The 27,400-nt window shown below is 34.6% G+C and overlaps 3 protein-coding genes and 1 long non-coding RNA gene across 5 annotated transcripts; all 4 read left to right on the top strand.

Annotated features, from left to right (window-relative positions):
- Window positions 1–1,131: 1,131 nt before the first annotated feature.
- On the top strand, window positions 1,132–4,903 carry LOC101255988 (outer envelope pore protein 24A, chloroplastic). The gene is made up of 3 exons (XM_004238198.3): window positions 1,132–1,525; window positions 2,388–2,747; window positions 4,570–4,903. Exons 1-3 carry the CDS (start codon window positions 1,328–1,330, stop codon window positions 4,648–4,650), a joined length of 639 nt encoding a protein of 212 aa, XP_004238246.2. The 5' UTR covers window positions 1,132–1,327; the 3' UTR covers window positions 4,651–4,903.
- Window positions 4,904–9,804: 4,901 nt separating this feature from the next.
- LOC101255689 (uncharacterized membrane protein At1g75140) lies at window positions 9,805–12,465 on the top strand. The gene has a single exon (XM_004238197.5). The coding sequence runs from the start codon at window positions 10,314–10,316 to the stop codon at window positions 12,231–12,233; it is 1,920 nt and encodes a 639-aa protein (XP_004238245.2). The 5' UTR covers window positions 9,805–10,313; the 3' UTR covers window positions 12,234–12,465.
- Window positions 12,466–12,687: 222 nt separating this feature from the next.
- LOC138348356 (uncharacterized) lies at window positions 12,688–13,028 on the top strand. Its single transcript, XR_011220921.1, has 2 exons — window positions 12,688–12,800; window positions 12,921–13,028. It is a non-coding gene; the product is annotated as an uncharacterized lncRNA (long non-coding RNA).
- A 3,169-nt stretch (window positions 13,029–16,197) lies between these two features.
- On the top strand, window positions 16,198–27,314 carry LOC101255091 (probable serine/threonine protein kinase IRE4). 2 transcript variants are annotated; one of them, XM_004238195.5, is made up of 17 exons: window positions 16,198–16,794; window positions 17,604–17,695; window positions 17,832–18,023; window positions 18,268–19,476; window positions 21,331–21,503; window positions 21,580–21,823; window positions 22,388–22,480; window positions 22,678–22,818; window positions 22,899–22,991; window positions 23,195–23,387; window positions 23,531–23,616; window positions 24,094–24,182; window positions 24,810–24,861; window positions 24,976–25,032; window positions 25,702–25,845; window positions 26,267–26,344; window positions 26,702–27,314. In XM_004238195.5, exons 1-17 carry the CDS (start codon window positions 16,578–16,580, stop codon window positions 26,798–26,800), a joined length of 3,252 nt encoding a protein of 1,083 aa, XP_004238243.2. In that variant the 5' UTR covers window positions 16,198–16,577; the 3' UTR covers window positions 26,801–27,314. The 2 variants fall into 2 exon arrangements, with proteins under 2 accessions (XP_004238243.2, XP_069153552.1); XM_069297451.1 differs by having other exon boundaries at window positions 16,246–16,794; window positions 17,819–18,023.
- The last annotated feature ends 86 nt before the right edge of the window (window positions 27,315–27,400 follow it).

Genomic DNA, 27,400 nt, shown 5'->3' with positions numbered 1-27,400 from the left:
ATATTTATCTTATTAGTTTTATGTATATGAGTGTGTCTATGATAATTCTTTATGAGATTGAAAATATCATTTTCTCTTTCTTCTAGCCCAAAATAATGAATTTTGAAACCTTAGTAAGAGTAAATTCAATGATTGAAAGTTATATAATGTCAGTCATTCTAACTATTTTCGTTTTAAAATGGATTATTGTCACTTTTTTCATGTTTTGAATAAGTTGTTTCTTTTATTTTATTTATATTAATAGCCGAATAACCAAATCAAACCGAACTAAAATCGATGACAAACAAATCGATAAATATATATTATATTTGGTTTGGTTCGATTTTGATAATTTAAAACCGACTAAGTTGATTTAATTTTAATTTTAATTAATAACTGATCGAGACCAACCCGTGAACACCCCTAGACACAAGTATTTTATCACAATAGTCATATAAATTAATATTAATTTGGTTTTGGATTTTAAAAAATGATTAGGAATAAGTAATTAGTGTTTGGACTGACTTTTTTTTCCCATTATAAAACAACAAATAAAAATTGAAATATATTTTTCGTGTAACGAACAAATAAACATAAACAAAGAAAGTGATATCTTTAATCATATAGAACACAAATTACAAAACATAAATGTTTTTACAATATTATAGTTACTCCTCATCTCCTTCCTCAATCTTCTTCTTCCTTATTTCTCTGTTGTTCTCCTTTTCATTATTTATTTATTTATTCCGTTTTATGTATTTTAAAGCTTGACTTAAAAAATTGTCATATCATAAATATAAATAATTCTGACTGAATAATATATTAAAAAATGTTAAAAGAACTCATATCTAAATTTTAAAATTGTTTAATGAAATTAGTGATGATTAAAATTGAAAATTTTTAGTATATAATGTATATTTTATTGTATAAACAATGTATATCTATGTATATACATCATTGATGTATAATTATACATTATTTATACACAAATATTCACTATTTATACAATATCAATATTATATATATATATATATGTAAATCATTTTGTTGAAAGTAACTTTTTATTACCGAGAAATATATCGTAAATTTTTAAACTATCTTTTGTGTGAATAAAAATTTGATTATATTTGATGTTAAAAAAGTTACTTTATTGTATTTATGAAATTTTCCCTTACGGGGCATGTTTGTCTTATCCATTCAGTTGAACAAATTAGAATGCCGGCCCCAAGTGTTAGGGCCATCCATCAGCAATTTCCTAATTCCTAAACCTCAAATCTCCTCCTCCTTATCCCCCGCTCGCTAGAGAATCGAAAAAAATCGAATACAGTCCATTTTTCACTCGACGACGATGAAGGCTTCATTCAAAGCGCGATATGAGCCCGACAAAGCCGCCGCCGCCGCTACTGTTGCATTCAACGCCGGCGACCTTAAGCTCCGAGCCTCCATGACCGATGCTACTGTTGTCAAAGGTCCCAGCTTAAACGGATTAGCTCTGGCCGTTGAGAAACATGGATTGTTCATCGTCGACTACAACGTCCCGAAGAAGGTCTGGAATCGATTCTGCATATGTCAGTTTTACTAATCACCGTCGATATAGTGAAAAATGTTATAGTTAAATTGAATGTAATATATACACATGATTTACATAGACTATTCTTACTAGTTCGGAATTGAGATTTAGTTGGTTAGTTGATTGATTGTGCTGTAAATTCGAAATGTTTATTGGAAGTTTTGTTGTTTCTGGACATTCGGTTTCAATTTCAGTGGCAAGTAGTCTAGTTAAATTGAATAGAGTATACACAATTAACTTACATAGCTGATCCTAACTAGTTTGGAATTGAGATGTAGTTGGTCAATTGATTGAGAGCCTGGGTTGACTTTTGACCTATAAGCAAGAGCAATAGAAATTATACTTAGGGCTTTTAACTTATTTTTGCTTAAAAGCAAGTGCTTTATAAGCACTTTTTATATTTATCCAAACACTTCAAAACTACTTGCTGGGTAAAAACACTGAAAATAAGCCAATCCAAACAAGCTCTAAGTCGTGTTTTAGAATTCACTTTAGCTCGAAATGTGTACTATAGAAAGTTTGCTGTTTCTGAACATTCAGTGAAAAGTAGTCTAGTTAAAAATATTGAATAGAGTATATACAATTGATTTACATAGCCGGTCCGAACTAGTTTGGAATTGAGAAGTAGTTGGTTAATTGAGTGAATTGTGTTTTCGAATTTGGTTTAGCTCTTAATGTTCACTATTGAAAGTTTTATAGTTTTTGGACATTCGGTTTCAATTTAGTTCGTCTGTGAAGAATACTCTAGTTAAATAGAAGGGCATTGAGATGTAGTTGATTGATAGATTGTGTTTGTAAATTGCATTAGCTCTTAATTATTTAAGTGTTGTGGTTTCAGGACATTAGGTTTCAATTTATGAACTCAATCAAGGTTCTGGAGAAGCCATTGAATTTGAATTACATTCATTTTCATGGAGACAAGCGAACAATATTGGATGGAACTTTGGTGGTTGATTCTGCCAACAAGGTGTTGGCTAATCACGTCATGGGCTCGGGAAGTTGTAAATTAAAGTACACATATGTCCACGGAGGAATCACTACTTTCGAGCCCATCTATGATACAGCAAAGAATGCGTGGGACTTCATGGTATCACGTAAAGTTTATGGGGATGATGTGTTTAAGGCTACTTATCAGACAACAAGCAAGAATTTGGGGCTCGAATGGTCCAGGAGTTCTAAGTTAAATGGATCATTTAAGGTATAACTTTCAAGCTTTCCATCCATATTTTTCATTGGCAATTTCCATTGCAATTGAATTACAAAGCTACTGTTCAATAGTTCGCACTGAAATTTCAATTGGCTTGCTTATGTTTTTTTGGGCTTATTTCTGTTAGCTCTGTTTTTTTCTTAAAGCATTTGTGAATTTGTTGGCTCACTAGCTTGTTGATCTCATATTCCAACAAAAGTACTCGTATGGTGACACTGCTTTTAGAAGTTACTTGTTACTTACCAGAAAGTCGTCTTCTGGTGAACATTCCAGAATGCGTTGGAGGTGTACATTCTACTTCACTTGTATTTGCACTGGTCATGTACCAAAATTCTTCCTAAACGCCTGTTGGCCGTGTCATTGCAGACCTTTTGTAAACCACGGATGGAATAACCTTTAACTATATGATCCTTTTTTTAAAACATTAAGTGGTCGGAATGTAAATACCTCGGGATTTATCGAAGGTTAATGATGAAGGGATCGTAGTGCACTTGTATAAAGTCTCTGCGAGGTTTATTGATTTTGCTTGTTTCTTATCATTTCTTGTTTCTTATCATTTCTGCTCAGTTATTAAACACACGTGTTGATGTCATTTTGAATTGTTCATATTGTGAGTCTGCATTCTCTGTCTAGTCTGAGAAGGGCCTACCCTCCCTGATGTCACAAGTTGATCAATTTCTTGTCTGGATGAAGGCTGCATGTTGAAAAATCTAAAAAATGGAAGTTCATTTTGTGGTTTTAATAATACAAATGTTCACATGTCATTTGATTCATAGACTCATTTGTTCGACTTTTCTGATTTTGATGTGCATCAATAAGCGTCCACAAAAGGATCTTTCACCCTGATAAGTGCAAGCGACCATTAAAGGTTATTCTACATTGGTATTGGTTCCTGATTGTCATTTGATAGGGTCATATGATAGATCATGAACTTGGACACATATCTGGATTTTTTGCAGTTATGCCATTGCTTTTGTGGGAATTCAGCTTAGATCCATTATGTTGCCATAAATGTGTGCCAGTTTCAAAATGGCCTTCAATTGTTAATAGTGAATAAGGCTGTTCTCATTCATGTTCACCTTCAAGTGATCTATATGCCATCAGAATGTGCAAAGAAATGAACAAATTATAAAATCTATTATAGCCATGATATTTTATCAGCATCACTATTGTTATACATTCTGTGTGAAAATCTTTATTGAAGTATTTGATAGTTGAACCATAATGACTTGTTTTTAAGCTTCTCGTTTTTACCCGTGAACCTCCTAATTGAATGTTCCCCGGTTTCTGATGATGTTTAAAATGAACACGAGTCATTTCTAGCTAGGTTGTATCCTTATTCTGTAAATCAAAAAATGCACTCACTTCTATTGGATAATTCAGCGTAAAAAACTGATCAGCTGTTGTAGAATGAACTTCATAGTGGACAGTTTCTTATTTTCATTTTTAAATTTTGAATTTGTTTGTGTCGTTTTTTCTTGTTTCCTTGTATCCTTCATGTCTTATTTTTTTTGACCGAATAGTAATGAGATCAACCTTATGGTAGCTCACTTCATGCTTGTCATTTGATTTTCCTCTGTGAAATAAACAATGTGGTTCCGAGACGCCCACACAGTGGGAACTTCATGCACATGCATGGCTGTCCTTTTTCTGTTCTTCTTTTAAATATATAAATCAGTGCTTCTTGATCTTGTGTTTAAGGTTTGGTTTATTGATAGATATTGAACTATGTAAAGCATCTAAAGAAATTCTTCATTTTTTGTTTTGATTCCCTGAGACCATTTCTGACTTGAGATTCTCTTCCTGTCTCCAGATTTGTGCATCTCTCTGTTTGCTTGAGGAACGCAAAATCCCAAAGTTAAGTGCTGAGACGTCGTGGGACTTTGAAATGTGATTCTGTTTCTTCTGCAATAATTCGGATGTAACTACTTCTGGCTACCCTTCATAATTGGGTTTCACCTAATGTTTTCTAGCTCAATTTGTTGATTCACAAGTGAGCTGTTCGTTTTGCTTTGTATAATCGGTTTATGGTTACCAACATGAGTATTGATCCAAAGTTGCTTTTTGTCAATCTTCCGATTTCAAGACACTTCGATGTTTTGATGCCCTGACTTTACCTGAATTAATGATTTAAGGATCCATCAAAATGATGTATCTGCTGTCTTCTTCCTAGCTTTATTTGGTGATTTTGACTTCTGAGATTTTCAATCTAAATCTTTTCTGTGCTCCTGCCTTTTGTTCTTGGCTCAATTACATTCACTTTCTGTTTTCTTCATGGAAGGACTGTCAAGTTTTTCTACTTGATTTGTACATTAGCATTAATACTTTACCCATTTATTATCTGGAGATTCTTCAGTACCAACAACAGCTTCAAGTTTGTTCATTTGTCCATCTTGGTAATTACAGGGTAGTGCATTTAAATTTTTGCTAATGCTGGCATTTCATAATCTAAAAGTATATGTTTTTTCTCTTAGGCAAAGGTATTTTGACCATTTCTCTCCTAGTAACACGAGAAACTTTTAAAAGTTTTCGACTGAAGTAAGAAGTAGCACACAACTGATTGGGAAGGAGGAAAAGAGGGGCTATAAATGTTTGTTTTGGTTATTCAATTGTATCTATGACATTGTTTCTTTGACTACTCGTTATTCACGTGGTTTTCATGTGAATCATTCTTTGTCACATGTACTGGTCGTTTGGTCATTTTTCATTATGAAATTTGAAAAAAAAAAAAAGTTTTCAAAAATTAGATTCGTTTTGAATATTTGTAGTAATTTGAAATGAAAAAAGTGAAACACCTTTTATTATTTTTATAATTCTTGAAAATTTTGGAATTTAACTTCTGAAATTTTATGGCCAAACAAGTTCTTAAGGAGATGAATTAAAAAAAAATGATGATCAAACGTCTTTTATAGCCATTAGACCTGAGATTCAATACTTTTACTAATTTTATGGCCAAACAAGTTCTTCTGGTGATGAATTAAAAATAAATTCATAATCAAACGCCTTTTATAGCCATTAGACAGAGATCCAACACTTTTTACTACTGTTCTGTGTGTTTGGCATTGAAGAGAATATTTTTTGTTTTGGAAAAAAATATTTATAAAAGGACTTTTGGGTTGAGATTTAAGAATTGGAAAAATAAATTTTATAAATGATATTTTCCCCCTAATAGTCCACCCACCTCAAACTTGTCTACCACCCTCCCCCACCCCCAGCACCTTCCTATCTTCCCTATGTAAGTACCCCACCCACCTCCATGCAAACCTATCCTCAACCACATTGGTTGTGTAGAATTTAGATTATATATAAATGTACATAAACAAATATGTTAACATATCATATAGAGTACTAAAAAATAAGGCAGTAAATTGATTATGATTCAAGAAAATACTTTTTAACAAATTGAATCTTCTAACCTCTAGTATTAGTGACAGTAGTTTTTAAATTGATTAGTGAACCATTAGTTGCCACTCTCAAGAAAAAAGTCAGAATAAAAACACATTTTCAATATAAGTAGATTCAATCTTTCAAAAAATAAATAAATCCGCATCTACTTTTCTTTGTGTATTGCTTTGTTAGTTTAAATTTAATGTGTTTTGATTGTTATTTAAATCTTAGTGTATAGTATGTTTAAATTTATCGTTAGGTAATAACATAAAGACTTATTTCATGCAACGATCGAGTTTGTATGATCGCGTTGTTACTTTAATATTTCTTTCTCATTTTATTTTGACTTATTATTTAATACTTCTTTTGTAACACCCAAAAAAAAAATTCGAATTAAGACTTGAACCATCCCTTCTTTGAGTATAGGATTCTACCGAAGAAATTAAAATTTCTATAGTAATAAGTTCAGCTTACTATGTGTAGCACCTTGAATTTTTAAAAATAACTCAATTAGAAATCACAAAAATTTGAAATTTAGAGAGTTAAGCTAAGTATGAGTTTTGGGTAGAATTCAAACGACCATAACTCCTAGAACAGGATTAGTTGGGAGTGTTACAAGATACCTTAAGGAATATCTTTGAGTTATCTTTCCAACGGCAGAGAGTTTTGATAAGTTTCGAGTTCGGATGAGTGAGATATGACCTTTTGAAGTTAGGCCGTCTAGTTAAGAAAAGTTAACCGAAAATAGTGAGGGGTATTTTTGTCTTTTCTTTACCAAATTAGATTTGATTCGTTTTTAGTAAGGTTTTAAGGGTCTAATCCTATAAGTTCAGTTTTATAATCCTAATATATGCCTAGGGTTTTAGTTGAGAGTTCAAGAATAGAAAAAAAGAGAAAAAAAGGTTGGGATCAAGCGTTCGTCAAGACTCTTGCGTCCTATTGCGAGATTTCACTATGAGTTTAATCCTTAAGAGGTATGTAAGTTCCACAATATTGGGGTTTTAATGATTTCTTGAGATAAAATTTAGTGATTTGAGTGTTGTTTTGAGTATATTAGAGTTTAATTATGTTAAGTAATCGAATTCAAGTGATCGAGGAAGAAAACGTTCGACTCTAGGCAAGTTAGGGTGAGAAAACGAGCAAAGAAAGTTGTCGAAGTTTTCTGGGTTGGGGCCTGGCGCCCTACGCCAGCCAGAGTGCCCCAGCCACTTCTCTGAATGTTAGGTGTTGGCACCCATGCCACTCAGAGCGCCAGGGTCGCCTACCCCCACCCGTTCTTCACCGTTTCGTCCATTTGAGTTCTTTCAAAGGGTACCTTTACTCCCATTTGATTCTAAACACTCTAAACTACTTTAAACAAGTAGAAATCATTCATAATTCATAACATGAATCATAACCTTGAATTCATAATTCAAACTCAAGGTAGATTTAAGAGTTAAGTTTTGGGAATTTCTTCAAACATTCTAGGAAAGTCCTTTAACCCTTTTGATTAGTCTTCTACAACTTCTAGTAACTTGTTTCAAGACTCGAGTAAGTGAGTATGAGGATGAAGCGAATGTATTCATGAGTCTACCTTGTCATTATGAGATCTTTCATATCATGAACCAAAAAACTCTTGAATTTATAATTCACATTTAAGAGGGAGTTAAGAGTAGAGTTTAAGAAAGCCTTTGAGTTCAATTGTGAATTCTTTGAGATCCATCATTGATTTGAACGAATTTTTAAGAAAGTAAGTAAGAGAATGAGAAAAGTCGTATACATGAATTTCATGTATTTATCTATCGTTGAGTGGAGTGGTATCTTCAAGTTCTAAGTCTTGAGTATTGAGTTCCTTTGAGATTATATTTCTAATCATGACACTATTACATATTACCCATGAAATCCTTGATTTGAATCATTCATGCCCATAATTTTGTATGAACCCTTTAAATCGAACAATCTTGAAATGAGAAGTATCCTTGAGTCCCTGAGTTGAGTAGTTTATGCTCATAATTTCGCATGAACCCTCGGAGTTGAGCATTCTTGAAATGATTAGTGTCATTGAAGTTCTTGAGTTTCAAGTATTGAGTTCTATTTATGGTTATTGAAAACCTTGCATAGAGTCATTCACGTCCACAATTCGGCATGAACCATATTTTTAGAAATCTTTTACAAACGTTTTAACTTTGTTTTAAGACTTAAAGTTCAAGTTAAGTAAAGAGTAAAGATTTAAGTTCATTTCTTCAAAAAAAGTATATGGGGACTACGTATTCCCAAAGAGTTCAAAATATTTTCACATTTGAGCAAGAAAAGAGAATATCGATCCTAAAAGAGCTTTTAATTTAAGTTTTGAGTAATTTTCTCAAACCAAAGAAAGAGTTTTGTTTTAAAAACATATGAGCTAAGTAAATTTTGGGAGTAATATTGAGCACTGATATGAGAACGCGATTTCAGATAACTCAAGTCTCCATAAACCATGTAGCCATCATTAGTAGTAAATGATCATACTTTTTAGATGTCTTCTTATGTGTTTTTTAGCATAGACTAGTGGATCCACTTAGTTAAAGCGTCTATATGACGTCAAAGTATAAGACAATTTTTACAGCGTGGACAGGACGTTGTATCATCATTGGAACTTGTCGATTAGCGAAACTCCCGTAGAGTTATATTATAATTTATATATATATCATTTAAACTGTTATTATATTCTCAATATATTGAGTTGCTTTCTATTGTTTTAAAAGCTTTTCATACATTATATGTATGTTGAGCTTTATATTGAATTGAGTATCCTGAGTTGAGTATCCAAATTTGAGTACCCATAATCGAGTATCATATCTTGAGTTGACCCGTGTTTCATTGTGTCATTACCTTATTATTGAGTTTCGATAAGTTAAGAACCTAATTGCTGATTTGAGTATGTTACCCTTGAGTACTTTTGAGTTGAGTTAATTTGAGTAGTTTTGAGTATCTTTGAGTATTCCTTGAGTTGAGTAGCTTGAAAAGAGGTAAGTATGTTTCCTTTTTATCAAGTTCAATCTTATGTTTATGCTTTAGAATTTCTCTTACATTTCACGTACTGAGCGATTTGGCATGCGTCTTTTTCATGATGCAGACACATGTATTCAAGATCATCAACAGGAGTTTTGTTGAAACATCGAAGAATTCAAGTTAGCTATGATGAACCTCTTTGTTTCCGGATGATTTCATTTATTTTTTCAGTTTAGTCAGAATGTCATGGGTTTTGTCCCGACTTTGATATTTGTCATTTAGAGGCTTCATAGATAGTCAGTATAGTTGAGAAGTCTGTATCATTTATTTTATTAAATGCTTTAAAGACTTTAATTTGCCTATTTTATGGCGAGTTGAATAATTTATTTTATTCAGAATTTTCTTTTGAATTAAAGCTTTTCGTTAACGTTTCATGAATATTTATTCAGTTTTTAAGCTTTGTATGCTTGAGTTAGTCTTCCGCTTGAAGTCAGCCGCCAGGATGAAGGTTCGCTTGGGGACCAACAATGATTCTCGAGTGCCGGCCACATTCAGGTGTAGGCTCGGATCGTGATACCTTTATCCTACATAAATTCTCTATTCAGTACCCTAGTTTTCATGTAGGTTTATCATTAAACTATGAATGTTTATCAATGAAGAACGATATAATCTAACAAACACATTGTATTCATTAAAACAATACAACACGCTACAATGCAATATGATACCTTATGAAACAATATGTAACAAAGTTATATTTGTTAGAGTAATACAATATAATATAATGCAATACATTATGAAACAAGACATAATAACAGTCCAAACAAAGTCTAAGCTATCCCGTATCAGCTCCTGTTAAGTTCTACTGGTACATGCCATGGGGTGCAACGTACAAGATCCTCTCCCCTTCTTACAGTATCAAGCTTTGAACTTCGCTTGAAGAAGAAAAAAAAGAAAAAAACCGAAAAAAGAAGAACTTTGTTAGCCCTAAAATCTAAATCCACCAAAGCACAGTATACCATAGTGAAGAAGAAAAAACTCATGAACAAGTGAAGATATTCAGCAAAAATAAACAAGATTTGATTATTCACCCTCCAAATCTTGAACAATAAATATTGAAAGAAAAAATTCAGCAAAAAAGAAAATCAAGATCTATAACTTAATGAACTCAGAGCTTTGATACCAATATCAGTTTCTGCAATGACAAGCTTATACAAAGGCAAGATTTTCTTATTTTCTTTGCTTTTGTTATTTCATGTTTCATGGGTTTTTAGAGCTTTTGCTGAAGTTGTAATTGAAGAAGAGAAGTTGGAGAATATTGGGGTTGAAGAGAAATTTGAACATGTTGATGCTTTAGATTTGTTAAAAAGACACCAACTTCAAATAGAAAAACTAGAAGGGATTGTTGAGAATCTTAGCTTGCTTTTTTCTAGGTTAGAATCAAGATTACTGGAACACCCTAAAGTTCAAAACTTGGAAGGTGAAGTGCAGGTTGTTTTGGGTGAAAAAAAGAAGATTCAAGGTGAGGGATTTGTGGGTAATGAGGGTAGTTTAGAGAATAAAGTGTCTGTTACAAAGTATAGTCCTCTTTGGTTGGAAAGGTTTCAGTTTATATCAGCAGTGAGATTAGGATCAGATGCAACTAGTATCAATGTGTTACCATTTAGAGATGCTGAAGGACTGAGTAAGTATGTCGCCATTGGCGATGATCGCGGGAAAGTGTATGCGTTCTCTAGAAATGGAGAAGTTTTGGTTGAATTTCAGACGTCGATGAGTTCACCAATAACAGCCTATGTGTCGTACTTGTCTGTTTATAAGAATGAGAGTGTGGTTGTTACGGGGCATGAGAATGGTGGGATTTTGATGCATAGAATTTGGGAGGTAGTAGTACCTGATGGTGATGACAGGACTTCTCTTCGTATGGAAACTGTAGGAAAATTTGCTTCACCGGAAATCGAGGAAGGAGGGTCTTCGATTTTAAGTTTAGAGGTGCATCATGTTGGAAGAAATAGGTATATCTTGTCCACGGATTCTGGTGGGAAACTCTGGGTTTTTAGGGAGAATGGAACTGTTTATGGGGTGACAACACCAAAGAGCAGGCCACTTGCGTTCTTGAAACAAAGGCTACTATTTCTAACTGAGACTGGTGCAGGGTCATTAGACTTGAGGACCATGAAGATTAGGGAATCTGAATGTGAAGGTTTAAACAATTCTATTGCTAAGAGTTATGTATTTGATGCAACTGAACGGTCGAAAGCCTATGGGTTTACATCTGATGGTGATTTGATTCATGTGCTACTCTTAGGTGATAATATGAACTTCAAGTGCAGGGTTAGATCCAAAAGGAAGTTAGAGATGGCCGAGCCTCTGTCTTTTCAAGCGATTAAAGGATATTTGCTTGTTGCTAACCAGGATAAGGTATCACTGTATAACGTGTCATCGCTGCATTACGTGCGGTCTGGTGGACCAAGACAATTGTTCTCTGTTGGTCATGATGAGATTGTAGCATCATTTTTGAGCTCTCAATCTTTGGAACCAAATGATAAAAGCAGAAAGGTTATTCCTTTAGTTGCCAGTGATCAAGAAAAGCTCGTTATTCTTGGCCTTGGAAGTGGTTACTTGGGGATATATCGCTCAAACCTTCCAGTTTTCAAAAATGAGTTCAACACTATGCTGTGGACGAGTCCTGTTTTATTTTTCATCATTTTCCTTTTAGGTGCATATTATTTTTTTGCCAAGAAAAAGGAAGCTCTTACCTCCTGGGGACCTGACGATCCTTTCCCTTCTACGGGTGTTACAAGTGGCGCTCCAATGGGATCCAGCCAGGGTGACAGATCTTATCCTGATTCATCGAGGAATGCAGATCTGATGGATCTTAGGGGTAGTAGCCTCAGAGGTCCATCTGGAAGGTATGTCTCTCCATCTCGCTATTCTGGTGGAACGGCAGGTGCCTATAGAACAAATTCTGCTGATACAAATTCTAGGTCTGCCTCTGTTGATCCCAACTTTAGAACTACCTCGGAGTTAAAATTTAGGGGGACGAATCTAGAAACACCAGGTTTTCCAAAAAGGAGAGATAGCCTGTTTGTAAACAGTCAAATTGTGGATGATGGCAAGTAACCTGCAGTTCATGTATGGTACATGTGTTTCAGCACCATACTGTCATTTGGACACGTGGGGAAGCTGACAATCTATAGCTGTAACTTTGCAACGGGTTACTCGTATTGAGAGGAAATAAAAAGAACATTTTGAGCTTTCAGTTCTGATTGCCTTAAATTGATAATCAAGGTTAAGCAGATGTCTGTTAACAATTTTTTCTCTCTTTTCCATTTATGCTAAATATTTATTCCAAGTATGCGCGCAATCCATCTGTAAATTCAGTTCTAGTGGAGATTATTCATATAGTGGTTGAAAGATATCTGAGTTTGAGATCAAGGCGGAAAAGATAAGCAGAACCCCCACCCCAAATAGGAAAAAGAAAAAAAAAAAGGAAAGGAGAGATCATGATCAATGGAACTCAAAGCATTTTCTAGAATTTCATCCTTTTTTCATAAATAATCGTCAACAAGCATTTGGTTACTACTTTGGTCTGGTCGCCGAGGCCAAAACTAATACGTGGTAGAATAGCTTAACTTTAACTTATCTTAGATGGAGACAAAGGAGCCTCGTGGGTACAATTGAAGTAAGGTACTTATCGCTGGAACTCTTTAGTTTCATTGTTATTGTCGCCATCATATATATATATATATATGTATATCTGTTACTCTGTTCGATAGAAACTAAGCTTAACAGGAGAACTTCCTTCAGGAATGTCAAGGTTCTTACAATTCCTGCTTGTGCATTTAATGCTCCATTCCTCATGTAAGTAAACACTTCATTCATGTTTTGTCACAGGTTGAGCCATACTCTTTTTAGGTCATGTTTGTTTGCAATTTATATATGCTCATGAATTGTTTGACATCTTGTAGATCAAGATCTAGGCAGTTGATCATTATTTGGCTTTTGAAGTAGACTAATCAATGTAAAAAACGTTTGTTATGGCTTCATTTTGTGAGGACTTGCTCATGTTTCTCGCTGAGAGGAAGCAACCACGATAAGCTTGTTGGTCTACCACAGTTACTTAGTCGAACAAAGTACCTAAGTGAAAAATCCTGATGATTCTAATGGACAATTAAGTAGTAACCTTAAGTTTAGTGCAAGTGATGTGCTATAGAAATCCCTTGTTTCCTTTTCCTTCGGGTGGCTAGGAGAGGGAAAAATAGTCCATTTGTTATAGTCTTCGCGGAATGCCTTCTGATTTTGTCTGCCTATTTCATTTACTTATCAAAAAGTGTTCCTTGAAGAAATTAAACCTTTAGAAGACAGCATTAGGCATAGTTTGTCAAGGCTCAAGAAATAGGAAGGCTATAAAGATGTGAGATGTCATTCTTCATATATATGGAAGTTACTGCAAATTGCAGTAGAGTATAACTTTATACTGAAACTGCAGATTTGCACAGTAATATTCGATAGCTATGAACGAGATATTCTCTATTAGATTTAAAACCTTAGTGTAAAGTATAGTGTAAATGACCATAAAAGGTTGTTAAGGATTGGTAAGTACCCCCATCCTTAACCAAAAGTCTTGGGTTCGAGTCATGGAAATGAAGTCGCCTTTCCTAGGGAGCGTGAATCCAAATTAACCAGGTTCTAAAGCGGGTAGGAGAAACCAGGTGTAAACCAAAGAAAAACTATAGTGTAAAATGTTTTTTTGTAGAAAAAATTGTTCACCAGTATTTGCTTATACAATAGAGTAGTAATTATTGTGTAAATCATTATCAACACTTGGTTGGACATAAAGTTGCACAAGTATATGATTTGGTGGAGGGTGAGTTGTATTACTAGTGTTTGGTGATTTTATTAGGACTTATCTAAGAGAAAACAAAAGTATATACGCAACTTAGAATAAGTCACATGTAGGATGTACACTTAATTTGAGGGGTCTGTAGAGGCAATGTTTGTGTAACAACCTACCGTCTCCGGACTTCATTTGTAGGATTGTATTGTGTATGTTGTTGTGATAGGTACAAAGGGTTGTTGTGATAAACTAAAATGTCTACCAAATTAAGGAGATCTAATCATAGAATTGTTCATCAGTTGTGCTCGAAAGTTTCTATCACTTTCTAGATATTCGATATAATCATCTCCCCCCTTTCAATTCAAGTGGTCTTACTTTTCTTAAGATCACAAGATTTTGAAGTCTCCTTTTATTCGTTTAAACTTTATGCCTTACAAAGTTGATTTTACGATTGATGTGTTCCCGACTCGCTTTTTAAGATGGCTCCGCCCATGCCTGTCAAACTAAGATAAAGCAATCAAGCATCTGCCTAAGCACCTATAGGTCAAAAAGCTAGGCCAACACAAAACACTCAAATTGGGTTGGTATAGTCTTTGAAACTTTGAAATTTATTTTTCTTAAAAGAAATAATGCAAATGTTTTTCTTATTCTTTATCAAAAATAAGTTTTCATTCTATTCTCAAGTAAGAAAATTAGCCTTTCGAAGTGGAGGGGACCATATATATTTTTTTTTTGAATTTTTTGTAAGCAATACATCATCTTTAACAATCATTTTTCTCACCTATTTTTATTAAACTTATTTTATTATTATTAGTGATGGCTTACTATTTGGAATTTATTCAAACTTCTCATAATTAAACTTCCACTAGTGACTCAATTGAAGTTTTCCATGCCGTGTTGCTAAAAATTCGCATGCTACACCAAGAGTTAATTAATAAAATAACACAATAGTATATCTAGCGTGATTTCGTAAAATAAAAAAATAACATCATATATATATACATATAAGGTTATGCATAGCATGAATTTATGTTTAAAAAATTGGTAAAAAGTTATAACAAGTACCCGTAGAGATGAAAATTCATATAATATATTGAAATTCGTATAATATAAATTTTGAGTCCGCCTAGGTATTGTAAGGTCTATGTCATTGTTGATATGTTATACGTCATTGATAGGAATAAAACAACTCAAAGGAAATGTTGTATGGAGTACCGTTGCAAATTCATTAGTGTTTAGATTTATCCAAAATTGAGAAATTGCCGTTGCACAGACACAATCAAATGGTCCTTTTCAAATTAGAATTATTCTCCATTTACTTTGCCACCCTATATTTGATTTATTTATATTTTGTACAATGGCTAAAAAATTAATTCTTTTGTCAACGTAATCTATTTCCTTAATTGTTTATTAGAAAGACAATTAAGTATAGTTAACTGTTAGTATAGATGGTCAAATATTAAATTATTTTTAGTTCTGCTGAATGCATTTGTTAGTAGAGTGATTATCTTATATATAATATTATTAAAATAAGATATTTTTGTCGAAAAATTATATTTATTAATGTTGAATTTTGTGAAAATCATGCCTTCACTATGGAGTACAAAGTCACTATAAAACCGTGATATTTTCTCTCTTTTTCTTCACAAAAAGAGAAGCATTTCTTTTTTTCATGCACACATTTTTATGCTGAATAGTACTCCAGTTAGTAGTAATAGTTAAAAATTCATTCAAATGAATATATATTTTTTCGAAGTTTCATATTAATTATTTTTTGATATTTCTAAATTATTACAATATCATTTTTTTATTAAAATATATCTCGATGCTAAATAGAACAAATATTTATATTTTCAGTAGACGCATTGTAGACCAATTCAATATCAAAGTCTGTTATAGTTAAAACAGGAAACTAGTAAAAGAGCAACAACTTGGGTAAGAATTTGAAATATAAAACTTTTGAAAAATAATAATTTAAATGTATTTTTTACATTAACTTCAACTAAAAATGTGGAAAACTTTGGTTAATATTACGGCCCTGTGTACCCATTTTGGGCAATAGTATTATATAAGTTTTAAAAAAGGAATACTAAACATATATAAAATTATACAAAATTAAAAAAGGAAAAAGGTTTTTTTTATTTGGTATATATATATATATATTTTTTTAAATTTTTTTTTAGTGACACAGATCTGTTACAGTAAACAATAAAAAAGGGGGAATTAAGAGAAGTAAAATTAGTTGGTTTTATTTTTTGGGTAGAATTTCAACTACTCTGAAATAGGATCAGAGTTGCAAAACACTTCAGCTTTTGCAACTCAGATCCTGAAGAAATAAAAACAGAAACAATAAAAGAGAAAAGAAAAAAACTTTTTCTCATTGATTTTTGTATGTAATATATATATATTAGAAGAACATCACAAACACGCCATCACTTCCATTTTTTCTCCTTTTCATTTTCCATTTTGAAAGTTGGAAACCGTTACCCTTTCAACAACCGCTCACCAAAACCCAACTGTTCACTCCGATAAACTTCGAATTCTGGAATTTTTTTCCACTGTATTTGTAATCGTGTTCATCATAAATTTGTTAAACTAGTTATTGTAGATTTTTTTTGAATTTTTTGATGGCGGAACCGAGTCGGAACGGTTTTGAGTCGTCGCCGGAGATCGGGATTCCGACCGGTTTGAACCGGATTAAAACTAGGAGGCTTGAGTCGAAGGATAGGCCGAGCTCAAGGCTTGTAGTAGATTCTGAGAAGTTGAATGAGTCTTCTCCTCGTTCAGGAGCTTCTACACCTCGTTTGAAGCAGGACCAAAGAGCTGCAGCAAAAGGACGGAAAGGTTATATTGCTAAATCTGCTTTTTTTTTCTCAGCTGATAAATATAGTTAATGTTTTGTATTATATGCATCACGATATTTGTTCGAGCTGTTGCTGAGTTTTCGGTTCGATTTGTGGCAGTGGAAGAAATATTATAGTAATGGATAAAAGTGGCATCCAAGTTTAAAATTTGAATAGTTAAATGAATTTTTGAAAATAGCATGGAATAATATTATCTATGAAGTGGTGAGAAGCATTTTGGAGTTTAGTTTGCATTGGAATGAAGGGAGTAGAAACTTTCTACTGTTTGATCCAGTCACATGCTAGGCTGAACCTGATGTTGCCAGTGGACATCCGGATGCCATTGGAAGTACTCCGTTTTTAATTGCTTAAGTCCTTCAGCTGAAAAAAAAGCTTCAGCTGAAAGCTGTTCCAAAATTTATTTGGTATTATATAGAATAATATTCATAATGAATGTATGCAGAGTCTAATGGTGACGTCTATCTGTAATTGAAATGAACAAGTATTTACGTACTCTATCCTACCATATGAATAGAGAAGATCGTTTGCTAGGGGGGAAGCTGATCATATATCTCCCTGATATTGCAGTCTGAGCAAGTATAATTTAAGCTATTTAAAAATCCAACTGTTATTTTCACCTTTACCCATGTCGTACTAATGGCTAGCTCTTCCGGATTTACTTATTCTTACTTAACTTTGGAATTCCTTGTCACAAAGGAGATTAGATTCTCTGATTCTCGGCAGCTCTTTTTTTTTCTGTCTGTCTAATTGATGTCTGTTATAATGAAATCTGGTCCCTTTACTTAACAGGACACCGTAAAGGCAGGAAGATAGCTAGTTGGTTTGCGTCTTATATCTTTAAGGACTTAGATCAAGCTGGTAGTGGTTTTTCTTTAAATCAGGTAAGAAATGGTTCAGCTTGCACATAAAATTAGTTTCATCAAGTTACAATGGATGTGCTATGCTATGTTTCTGCTTTTTGTTTGATGGTAATTGGAGATACCATGTGTCTCGTTGGATGATAGTTTGCAATTTTAGGGGGCTGACAAGGAGGGTCATGGAAGGAGTGTGCATATGATGGGAAAGCATGTGACAGTGAGGCAATCTTCCCAAGGAGCAATGCCTATTAGTAAAGCAAGCAAAACATTCAAAAGTTTTTCACATGAGCTAGGTCCAAAAGGTGGCATTCAACCATCACCTCCAAGAGCTCACAGCTATAATGATCTTAAGGTAATTCTTTTTACATTTCTGGTTCTGGTATTTCCAGTTATTATGTGAGGGGTGGTAAGTGATAAGCATAGGAAGGAATTAGGTTCTGGTACTTCCAGATATTATGTAAGGGTGTTAAGAGATAAGCATATGAAGGAATTACATTCGTTTCAGAGTATAATGATCAAGATAAGTAGGTCAGTTGGGTGGCTGATATGGTTTTTGATGTTCATTATTAACTTTGATTCCATGGAATGACATGCAGGAACTTCTTGGATCTCTTCGTTTGAGATTTGATGCTGCAAAAGAAGCGGTGAACACAGAGCTAGGTGGTTTCTTGCAGGAGGTTGTAGAAATTGTACAGAAGAATGAATCCTTGCCTCTGGATGGACAAAAGATGGCTGAAGAACTTGTTGTTCTTGCTCAAGAGTGTATCAAGATGACCTGCTTAGAGTTTCGCTCCAAGTGTGAACCAATTGTCCAGGACCTGACAAAAAGAAGACAAGAATGCCAAATCGGTCCTTTGAAGTGGTTGTTGACACGCATGCTTTTTATATTGACACGGTGCACAAGGGTGTTGCATTTTGCGAAAGACAGTGAACCAGTTGATGAGATATCTCTGGCCAAGCTTAAAGAATGTCTAAATAGAGTCCCTTCTGTTAAAACCGATTGGGTTCTCAAGCGAAAAATTTCTGATACAGGAGCAGGTTGTAAGTTGAACACAAAGGCCAGTGGCAAATGCAATTTGGAGGAAGAAAAGACATCAAAAAACTCCTCTCACTCACATCAGCAGAAATCTGAATTTATCTTGGATGGAAGTGTCATTGCGCTCGAAAAAGATTCCATGTTGATTGAACCAATATCATCTTGTAATAACCCTCCTGATATTCAGTCTAACATGAAACCATTGAACGATATCAGCGACCAAATTACTGGAGAATTGAGAAACGAGTATAGACAACAGTATTTGGATGATTCTAGTCTGGTGATTTGTAGAATTTGCGAGGAACTTGTTCCCACTATCCACCTGGAGCCTCATTCCTATATATGTGCTTATGCAGACAAATGTGATTCGAAATCTCTAGATGTCAATGAACGCCTTTTGAAATTTGCAGAATTACTGGAACAGCTTGTGGAGGCAACTTCTGAGATCCAAGAAAATTCAAAAGTGAAAAGTGAAAATTCCGGAAACACATCTGAAGGATATTCACCTAGTATGGGTGAGTGGAGAAGCAAAGGGATAGATGGAATGTTTGAGGATCTTCATGAGATGGATACTGCCAGTATAGAAGATTCTCCATTAGCAGCATTCGTTAATTTGAAGAGTCACTTGGGTACAAAGTCCAATAACGGTGGTCCACCATCTTCAAATGGGAGCATGACATCAGTATCCTCGACAACTACCCCTCGGACTGTAAATTTTGACTACTGGCTAGATCATAACAATCAATCTGAGCTAGAGGATGTCCAGCAGGTTTGTCACTGTACTCTGAATGAGAAATACCTGTTGTGTTTTTCCAGCAATCCACCAAGTTTGCAGTGAAGAATCACCGAAGTTGAAATCCAAGTATTTTCCTTAATATACTAAGGATTACTTAAAGAGAAAATACATGTGGAGGTTCTATTATCTTAGAGGAGGAAAAGGGAGTTAGAGAGAGAGAGAGAGAGAGAGAGAGAGAGAGAGTAGGTGAACAAAATAGTGGATTCTAGTGCTGGTCAGGATCATTTAGCAATATGGATTAGCTTAATTATTGGGATGAATCTTCCATTCTTCCTTTGAGTGTATTAGATCTTTACATTTCTCTAGGGTAAAAGCCTTTCTTTGATCATTTCCTTTTTATACCTGCATGGAAATCATGGCCTAATGAAGGATTTTTTAAGAGTTGCTTATTTTTTACAACACCTTTTTCCCTTTGGTGCTTTTACACAAAAGGAATCTTTTTTTTAACACTACAGAAGAAACCAATTAATCAATTTGGGCTAAATCGAAATAGTTCAGTGCTTTGCTTAGAGAATACAATAGATCCATTAATGGCTATGATCTGTGAGTTATCATCTCTTTCTTATATTCTTTTCCTGATTTTTTAAAACCGGCTATTCCCCTTTTTGGTTATTAATATTCTTATACCCTCTTGTCACATTTCATGAGACAGTATTGCACAAAATTTTAGATATTAATTTGAGTTACATATTATACTAGTAACAGTGAGTAATGTTTGAAATGTTAGTTTGATCAATTTGGAATTCTTAATCCAATTAGTTGCGACTTGACGTCTAGCTGTGTATTGCAGTAATGAATGTGATGTTCTTAAAAGTTCGAAAGATGTATAGAATTAAAAATGATGCCAAAAGTCTTGAAGTGTTTCAAATTAGTAAAGGTATCATAAAGCACCTATGAGTTTGGCTTGACGATCGATGAAGTTTTAAAGAACATAGAGACGAGGGTTCGAGTTCCAGGAGAGGCAAAAAAATAGGTGATTTCTTCCATATGCATTGCCTTTGTATAGTTCTCCAATATCTAAACTAGTAGGACATCACGTTTCTAATGAAATAGTCTGCATGAGAGTTGGACCAGACCCCACCCTGAGAAAGAATATGGAAAGAGCAACATATAAAGTGGGACAAGAGAATCTCACTTTCTTTTTTGACGACAAGGGAAACCCGCATCCGCTACCCTTTGGGTGCGCATATGGTAAAACTCCGTTCCTATGCAATAGCTCACAAACCACATAGGAGAGGTAACCCGCACTAAGGCAAGCCTGGTGCGACGAGCTCGACCCTGAAGGCAAACCCCTATCTTTCACTGGCAAGGGATTTCGAACTTGAGACCTCCAACATGGAAGTCCCAAGCTCTTACTTCATCAAAAAAAAATGAAGTGGGACAAGAGAAGTACTAACTATAATTAATAAGAGAAATCTATTCTGATCAATTTTGGGATGAGTTTGTATAGTTTCAACTTTTTCAGTTGAAACACATAACCTATCTATGTTTCCTTAAGATAATCCACCTAATAATAATAATAATTCTCCAGGACTTCTTTTGTTTCTCACTTGTGTTTCAGTTTAAAGGTAAGTAAAATCAGTATGAACTTGACATTAATGTCTTTTGAGTGATAATGATGTGAAGCTAATGCTGGTGTGTGTCGGAAGTTGAAAACTCGTGTATTAGCTTAACTCTTTTTCATCTCCCTAGATTATTATTGTTGCAGAATTAACTATATTGCTCTTGAGTATATCAATTGTTTTTTTAATAAAGATCCAAGCACTTTACACATTCCTGCATGTTACATGGGCTGATTTTGTCCTTCCGTTTCTTCTTCCTACTTAGATGACTGAATTAGCAGATATAGCACGTTGTGTGGCGGGCGCTGATCTTTCAGAAGAAGGATCTCATGAGCTTTTAATTGCGTGCATGCAAGACCTACAAGATATTTTACAAAATAGCAAGTTCAAAGCTCTTGTAGTAGATACATTCGGAGGACGAGTAGAGAGCCTTTTGCGGTACAAGTTTTTGAGCTAATGTATATCTTAGAATTTATAGATGAACCAGAGCTGACACCTGTTTCACTACATGCAGAGAGAAATATATACTTGCTTGTGATCTTGTGGATAGAAAAGATGAGTTTGGACATTTAGAAGGTTCCAAAATGTTAGTTGATAATTCATCTCATTCCAGTATAATGTCAACTCCTTCAAGTTCGTCACACAAAGAAAGAACAAGCATTGATGATTTTGAGATTATCAAACCAATCAGCAGAGGTGCGTTTGGCAGAGTTTTTCTGGCACGCAAGCGGTCAACTGGAGATTTATTTGCAATCAAGGTATCTTTTGAGTCACCTTAAACATCGAATTAATCAATGTATAATTATATTTGCTTTTGGATAAATAATATTAGTTTACTCGTTTCCTTATGTTTGTGAATACCAGTAGTTTTAGGGCTACCACTTAAGTTATCCCAACTATAGTGCTGAAGGACCCTGTTGTGGATTCATTCAATAAGAAGAATTATGGAACTTTTCTATGGTCATTTGAACAAACATTGAATATTGGCATTAACTATTCCTTTTGACTTGGGTGGGGGTGGAGGTGGGACGGTTAGCTTTAACAAGATGCTGGTTTTAAGTACCTGAAAGATATGGTAGTAACTGCTATGTTATCAATTTACTGCTTTGTCACTGAACAGTTTTACAGTGCATCCTGTGAATAGGAGAATGATCAAGTTGGTGAAGTTTGTGGTTAGATTAATCTATTTTAGTTATGTGGCATGTGTTTATCAATAAATATCTCATCCAAGTGTTTCTCTGCCATAGGATTGTTACTGAACTCTTTTGCTATGACCAAATTGGTAGTGATTTCTAACTTGATGTCATTCATCTTCTATTTAGGTGCTCAAGAAATTGGATTTGTTGCGGAAGAATGATATTGAGCGCATATTGGCAGAACGAAATATATTGATCACCGTCAGAAACCCTTTTGTGGTGATTACAGATTATTTATGTGTTTTCGATATTTCCTTCTCAGTAGGCTTTTCATCTATTCCTTGATATATCAATCTTCGTATCCGATGGGACTTGCTTACCATAATCCTCATTTCTCCCTAGGTTTTTGTTGCAGTTCATGTTCCTTAACTAATTTAGTTTGAGTATGTTTCATGAGGATGCTTTCACTGTTGTAGGTCCGATTTTTTTATTCATTCACTAGCAGAGACTACCTTTATTTGGTCATGGAGTATCTTAATGGTGGTGATCTATTCTCTCTGCTTAAAAAAGTTGGTTGTCTTGAGGAAGATGTAGCTCGAACCTATGTCGCGGAGTTGGTACTTTCCTGAATGATCTTTGTCTTGAAATTTTGCAACCTTTAAAGCCCTTTGAAGGATGTGTTTTTTCCTTCTTTAAGGTCCTTGCTCTGGAGTACCTTCATTCTTTAGGAGTAGTCCATCGTGATCTCAAGCCAGACAACATATTAATTGCACATGATGGGCATATAAAGGTTGGTTCAGTATATCAGAGATCTTTCTAATGATGAGGAAGCTAAAATATTGTTTTTTGCTGAAAGACGAGTGATTATCAATGTGCCAGTATTGATAAAAACACCTACCCCACCTAGATTTCCCCATATTAATTGTACAAGTTTTATATTTCTACTCGTTATTGACGGACATCATGTTCTAATCTTGGCTATACTTAAATCAGCTTACAGATTTTGGTTTATCAAAAATTGGACTGATGAACAGCACAGATGATCTATCTGGGCCCGATACAAAGGATGTAGCGCTTCCTGATGTTGGTAGTCAGCATAATCCAGATACATCAGATAAATCTCAACGTTCAGCTGTTGGTACCCCTGACTATTTGGCTCCGGAAATTCTTCTTGGGACAGAGCATGGTAAGAAAAAAATCGCTATGCTAGACTTCCCTCCCCATGTCACTTTCATCTAAACATAAGAATATAACATAAGATTAACAGGGATGTTAGCAGTGAGAATGGAAGGAACAGAAATTGATTTCACTATCTGATTACTTATACAGGTAGCGCTGCTGATTGGTGGTCAGTAGGAATTGTTTTATTTGAACTCATCACTGGGATTCCGCCTTTCAATTCTGAACATCCTGAGGTATTATGATGCTGTTCATTCTTACATGTATAATTCGTGGTAAAGCACTCTAGATAGTCCCCTGTTCCGAGAGCCATGCACATTGCATTTATTTGATATTATTATTGTCATATTGAGATCATAGGAAATTTGTAACTCTTTCAGTACTAATTTTTCCAGTCATAATATTTAATAGGTGTGACCTGGCCATGTACTGTTGGTCTTTCACTGAAGTTCACTCTGCAGTTAAAAACAATTTAGTGTGTGCATGTGTTTCCTTGAGTGACAGATATTGACTCCAGTTGGCAGATACTAAGTTGGACTTTAAGTTAATGAAATTCCAATGCAGCTAGTCCTTAATGATAGTTGACAATGTTTTCCTTTTTTTGGTTATATTTGTTAGTTGCACCAGCAAATATATAGCACCAGATTGCTTTCTAGTTTCTCAATAGGTATGGACTTGATCTCCTCATCACATTACAATTTCTGGTTTGACAGGGTATCTTTGATAATATACTAAACAAGCAAATTCCCTGGCCATCTGTCCCAGAAGAGATGTCCTTTGAAGCACGAGACCTAATTGACAGGTTAGCTAATTCCTTTTAAATTCTATGCATGATCATCCTCTGGGACCAATTTCGCTAGCAATCTAGCATCTTCTTAAAGGATCATCAGATGGTCAAGTCCAAACTGTTTTATTCTTTCTAGGTATCTGTTTTGTATTTTAGCACACAGATTTTGCATAGGCTAGGTTTGTTGTAGGTAATCATTTGGTGCCTGCCGTTTGATTATTTGAAAGCAAATGTCTCTAGTTCTTATTGTTAGTTTTCACCTCAAAATGGCGTTCCAGCTCATAGGTGCTCTCCCGGCACCAGCTTTCCAGTGCCTAGGTGCTTCTTTTGATACCCGTATTATATTTGTTCATTGATCATTTGAGCTTCAATAACTCCATCTCACTTCAGTTACCTCTGCTTGATTACTTCATGAAAATTCAACTTGGAAAAAGCCCACACTAAGATTTCCTCCTGAACATCATTGATGCAGTGTCCGTTAATTTTTCATTTGATACATTAATAGTACCATTCATCCCTTAAAATACAAGTTTAAATTACGTGGCAATTTTTTTTTATAGTACTTGGCTACGAATTCAACCATAGGATGTTCTCGTTTTTGTTTGCTGGGTGATCTAATTCAGTGGTAGAGTTTTACTGTAGGCTTCTTGTTCATGATCCAAATAAGCGCCTTGGAGCAAAAGGAGCATCAGAGGTTATCTTGTGTTTTTATTCAAAAGAATATTACCTTCTTTATGTACTAGTTTAATGGAAAGAAACTACCATGATTTGGTACTAACTTCCATCATTTTACTCTACATTCCTACAGGTAAAAGCACACCAATTTTTCAGGGGAGTTGATTGGGATAATCTTGCGTTACAAAAGGTAGGCCTTACTGTATGAAAATTCAGTTGAGTGGGTTTGAGCCTGTTCAGCTCTTCGATAATGTCTCTCAGTATCTTATTATATCTTCTTACTGTTAGCAACAGTTTGGTAAGAGTTTTCTCTTCTTTCTCTCATTTCACATGATGTCATGGTATGAGAACTTTTAAAATGTTAAGATACCTATGGTTTTGTGCTTCACCAATGAGCAAGTAAAGGTCGTCCACTTTCTAACCCAAATTCACATTCTTCCTTCCACCTTTCAATCTTGTTGAGATTTCTCTTCCATCACTCTCCAAATTATAGCACACTATCTAAATTGACAAACGTGCATAGAATTATTTTTTTAAAAAAATAATGTATAGTAAACTATACTTTTGGATTTGATGAGGAGTGCAACGATGTATATAGCTTGTTTTACATACTTAGCTTAATTATATTGAACTATTAAATATTGTAATTGTTAGTTTGTGCTTTACTTATAGTTTCAAAGTTCCTCGTGTAGTCTATAAATTCTCCTGTATGTTGATCTCCAGTTCAATTAAAGTCTTTCCCCATTCTTCTCTGTCATGTCATGGTTTTGATTGGACCTATGATTCCTCATGCTACGAAAGAGAAATAATTTAGTTTGAGGCAGATTCTTTTCTTTGATTTCTGATTGTTCATCTGCAGGCAGCCTTTGTACCACAGACTGATGGTGTTGATGACACAAGCTACTTTATATCCCGGTATGGTCCAAGTGGAGTGCATGATGATGAAGATTGTAATGATTCTGCTTCTGACACCTCTGAGTTCTCCTCGAACTTTGGACTTGAGGTAACCTATGTTCTCCATGTATTCATTCACTTGTCCAAGTATACTCAATACTCATCGTATCAGGATGTTTCATAATCAACTCTGGAAGCTATTCTTCCCCTTAACATAACGGATGGAGAATAGTGGTTCAACTTTATTATGGTCATTAGATGGATCGAGATGGATAAAACTTGATCACGAATAGCTTGTTACATGCTGTAATTGAGATGACCTATTGCCATTCAGCATATGATGCATGTCCTACTCAAGTAATCAGTACACAGCATAGCTCCATTCAGCATTTGCTGCATAGCCTACGCAAGTATTTAGCATATACATACCAGAACCATGCACATGAACTTGTTAAGAATAATAAACTTAAGAGGATACCTTGTCCTAACATTACTCTGACATGAATTTCCATTGATTTTTCATTTTGCAGAATATTGATGAATGTGTTGATCTCACTCAGTTTGATCCTTCTCCTCTTGATTTATCCTTGATGAATTTTTCTTTCAAGGTATGCCATGATGTTTACTTGATATGTTCGTGAGTGCTCAACCACAATCATATTGTTATATTTACTCAGACTATCGACCAATTCTTGTGGAGCCCAAAGAAAAAACATTGAAATTTAGCAAACTGAATCAGTTTACTAGGTTGGCTTCCATGCCAAAATGAGTAGTTTAACTCATCTCTATCTTGTAATGGCGCTTAAAGCTTTTTCAGAAGTACTCAAAAAAGCTTTGCATAGTTTCACTCTTTAGGTAAACAAATAAAGTAGAGAAAACGTTCCAACTATATCTAACATTTGATTTATGATTGGTATAAGAATCGAAAATCTGTGAGATTTCTTAACCGTGTGTTCTAATTGCAGAATCTGTCTCAGTTGGCATCTATCAATCATGATATGCTCATACAAAGTGGTTTCGATTCGTCAAGATGCTCATCTCCATGTAAGGGTCGAAGTGAATAAGCTTATCTTCTTTCAGTTTCATCAATATCCAAACAAATGGAAGGTATTGCTAAGGGGATGTACCCCGCCATTCAAGCGGACATCCTATCAGATCTCTCCCTTTCAGAGAAATGGATGGTACCTGTGTGACATCCTAACCCAATGTTCTCACCAACAAGGTTTATAGCTTACCGGTACCGATGAGAATTTTTGACACAAATCCTGTCAAAAATTAGTAATAGCGCACGTCCTGTGGCTGTCATGCGCTTGATATCGTCTGCTGAACCAAATGTTAGAGATCTCTAGCTAGTAGTTGTTCCATCCAGGATGGACCATCCTTGAGAATGAAAAGAGTTGCCGGAAATCACATTGCCCTTTATGACTTGAAATTCCTATTGTGTAGAATAACACTCTTGAGAGTGAAGTAGAGTTGTAGGAATTAACATTGCCCTCAGCAGCTTGGGATTCTTGTTGTATAGAATAATCCTCGAGGGTTCGATTATATCATTATTCTCTCTTCCCTTTTCTCATGCTATTTGAAAATGTTTGAAAATGTCCTTGTGTACCAGAACTTGTTAAAACTCTGGTAAATTAGAACACTGCCGTGGATGATACCGAAAG

This window comes from Solanum lycopersicum, chromosome 4 (genome assembly GCF_036512215.1).
Source record: "Solanum lycopersicum chromosome 4, SLM_r2.1".
NCBI lineage: Eukaryota > Viridiplantae > Streptophyta > Magnoliopsida > Solanales > Solanaceae > Solanum > Solanum lycopersicum.
The sequence above is the reverse complement of the archived record's forward strand: the minus strand, read 5'-3'. Positions and strand labels throughout refer to the sequence as shown.

What these genes read in the sequence shown, in the direction of transcription:
- LOC101255988 (XM_004238198.3), top strand. Translation starts at nt 1,328, where the DNA reads ATGAAGGCTTCATTCAAAGCGCGATATGAGCCCGACAAAGCCGCCGCC. An exon ending in ACTACAACGTCCCGAAGAAG is followed by an intron (nt 1,526 to 2,387) that starts GTCTGGAATCGA and finishes TTGTGGTTTCAG; the next exon opens with GACATTAGGTTTCAATTTAT. An exon ending in AGTTAAATGGATCATTTAAG is followed by an intron (nt 2,748 to 4,569) that starts GTATAACTTTCA and finishes TCCTGTCTCCAG; the next exon opens with ATTTGTGCATCTCTCTGTTT.
- LOC101255689 (XM_004238197.5), top strand. Translation starts at nt 10,314, where the DNA reads ATGACAAGCTTATACAAAGGCAAGATTTTCTTATTTTCTTTGCTTTTG.
- LOC101255091 (XM_004238195.5), top strand. Translation starts at nt 16,578, where the DNA reads ATGGCGGAACCGAGTCGGAACGGTTTTGAGTCGTCGCCGGAGATCGGG. An exon ending in TGCAGCAAAAGGACGGAAAG is followed by an intron (nt 16,795 to 17,603) that starts GTTATATTGCTA and finishes TTTACTTAACAG; the next exon opens with GACACCGTAAAGGCAGGAAG. An exon ending in GAGATTTATTTGCAATCAAG is followed by an intron (nt 21,824 to 22,387) that starts GTATCTTTTGAG and finishes TCTTCTATTTAG; the next exon opens with GTGCTCAAGAAATTGGATTT.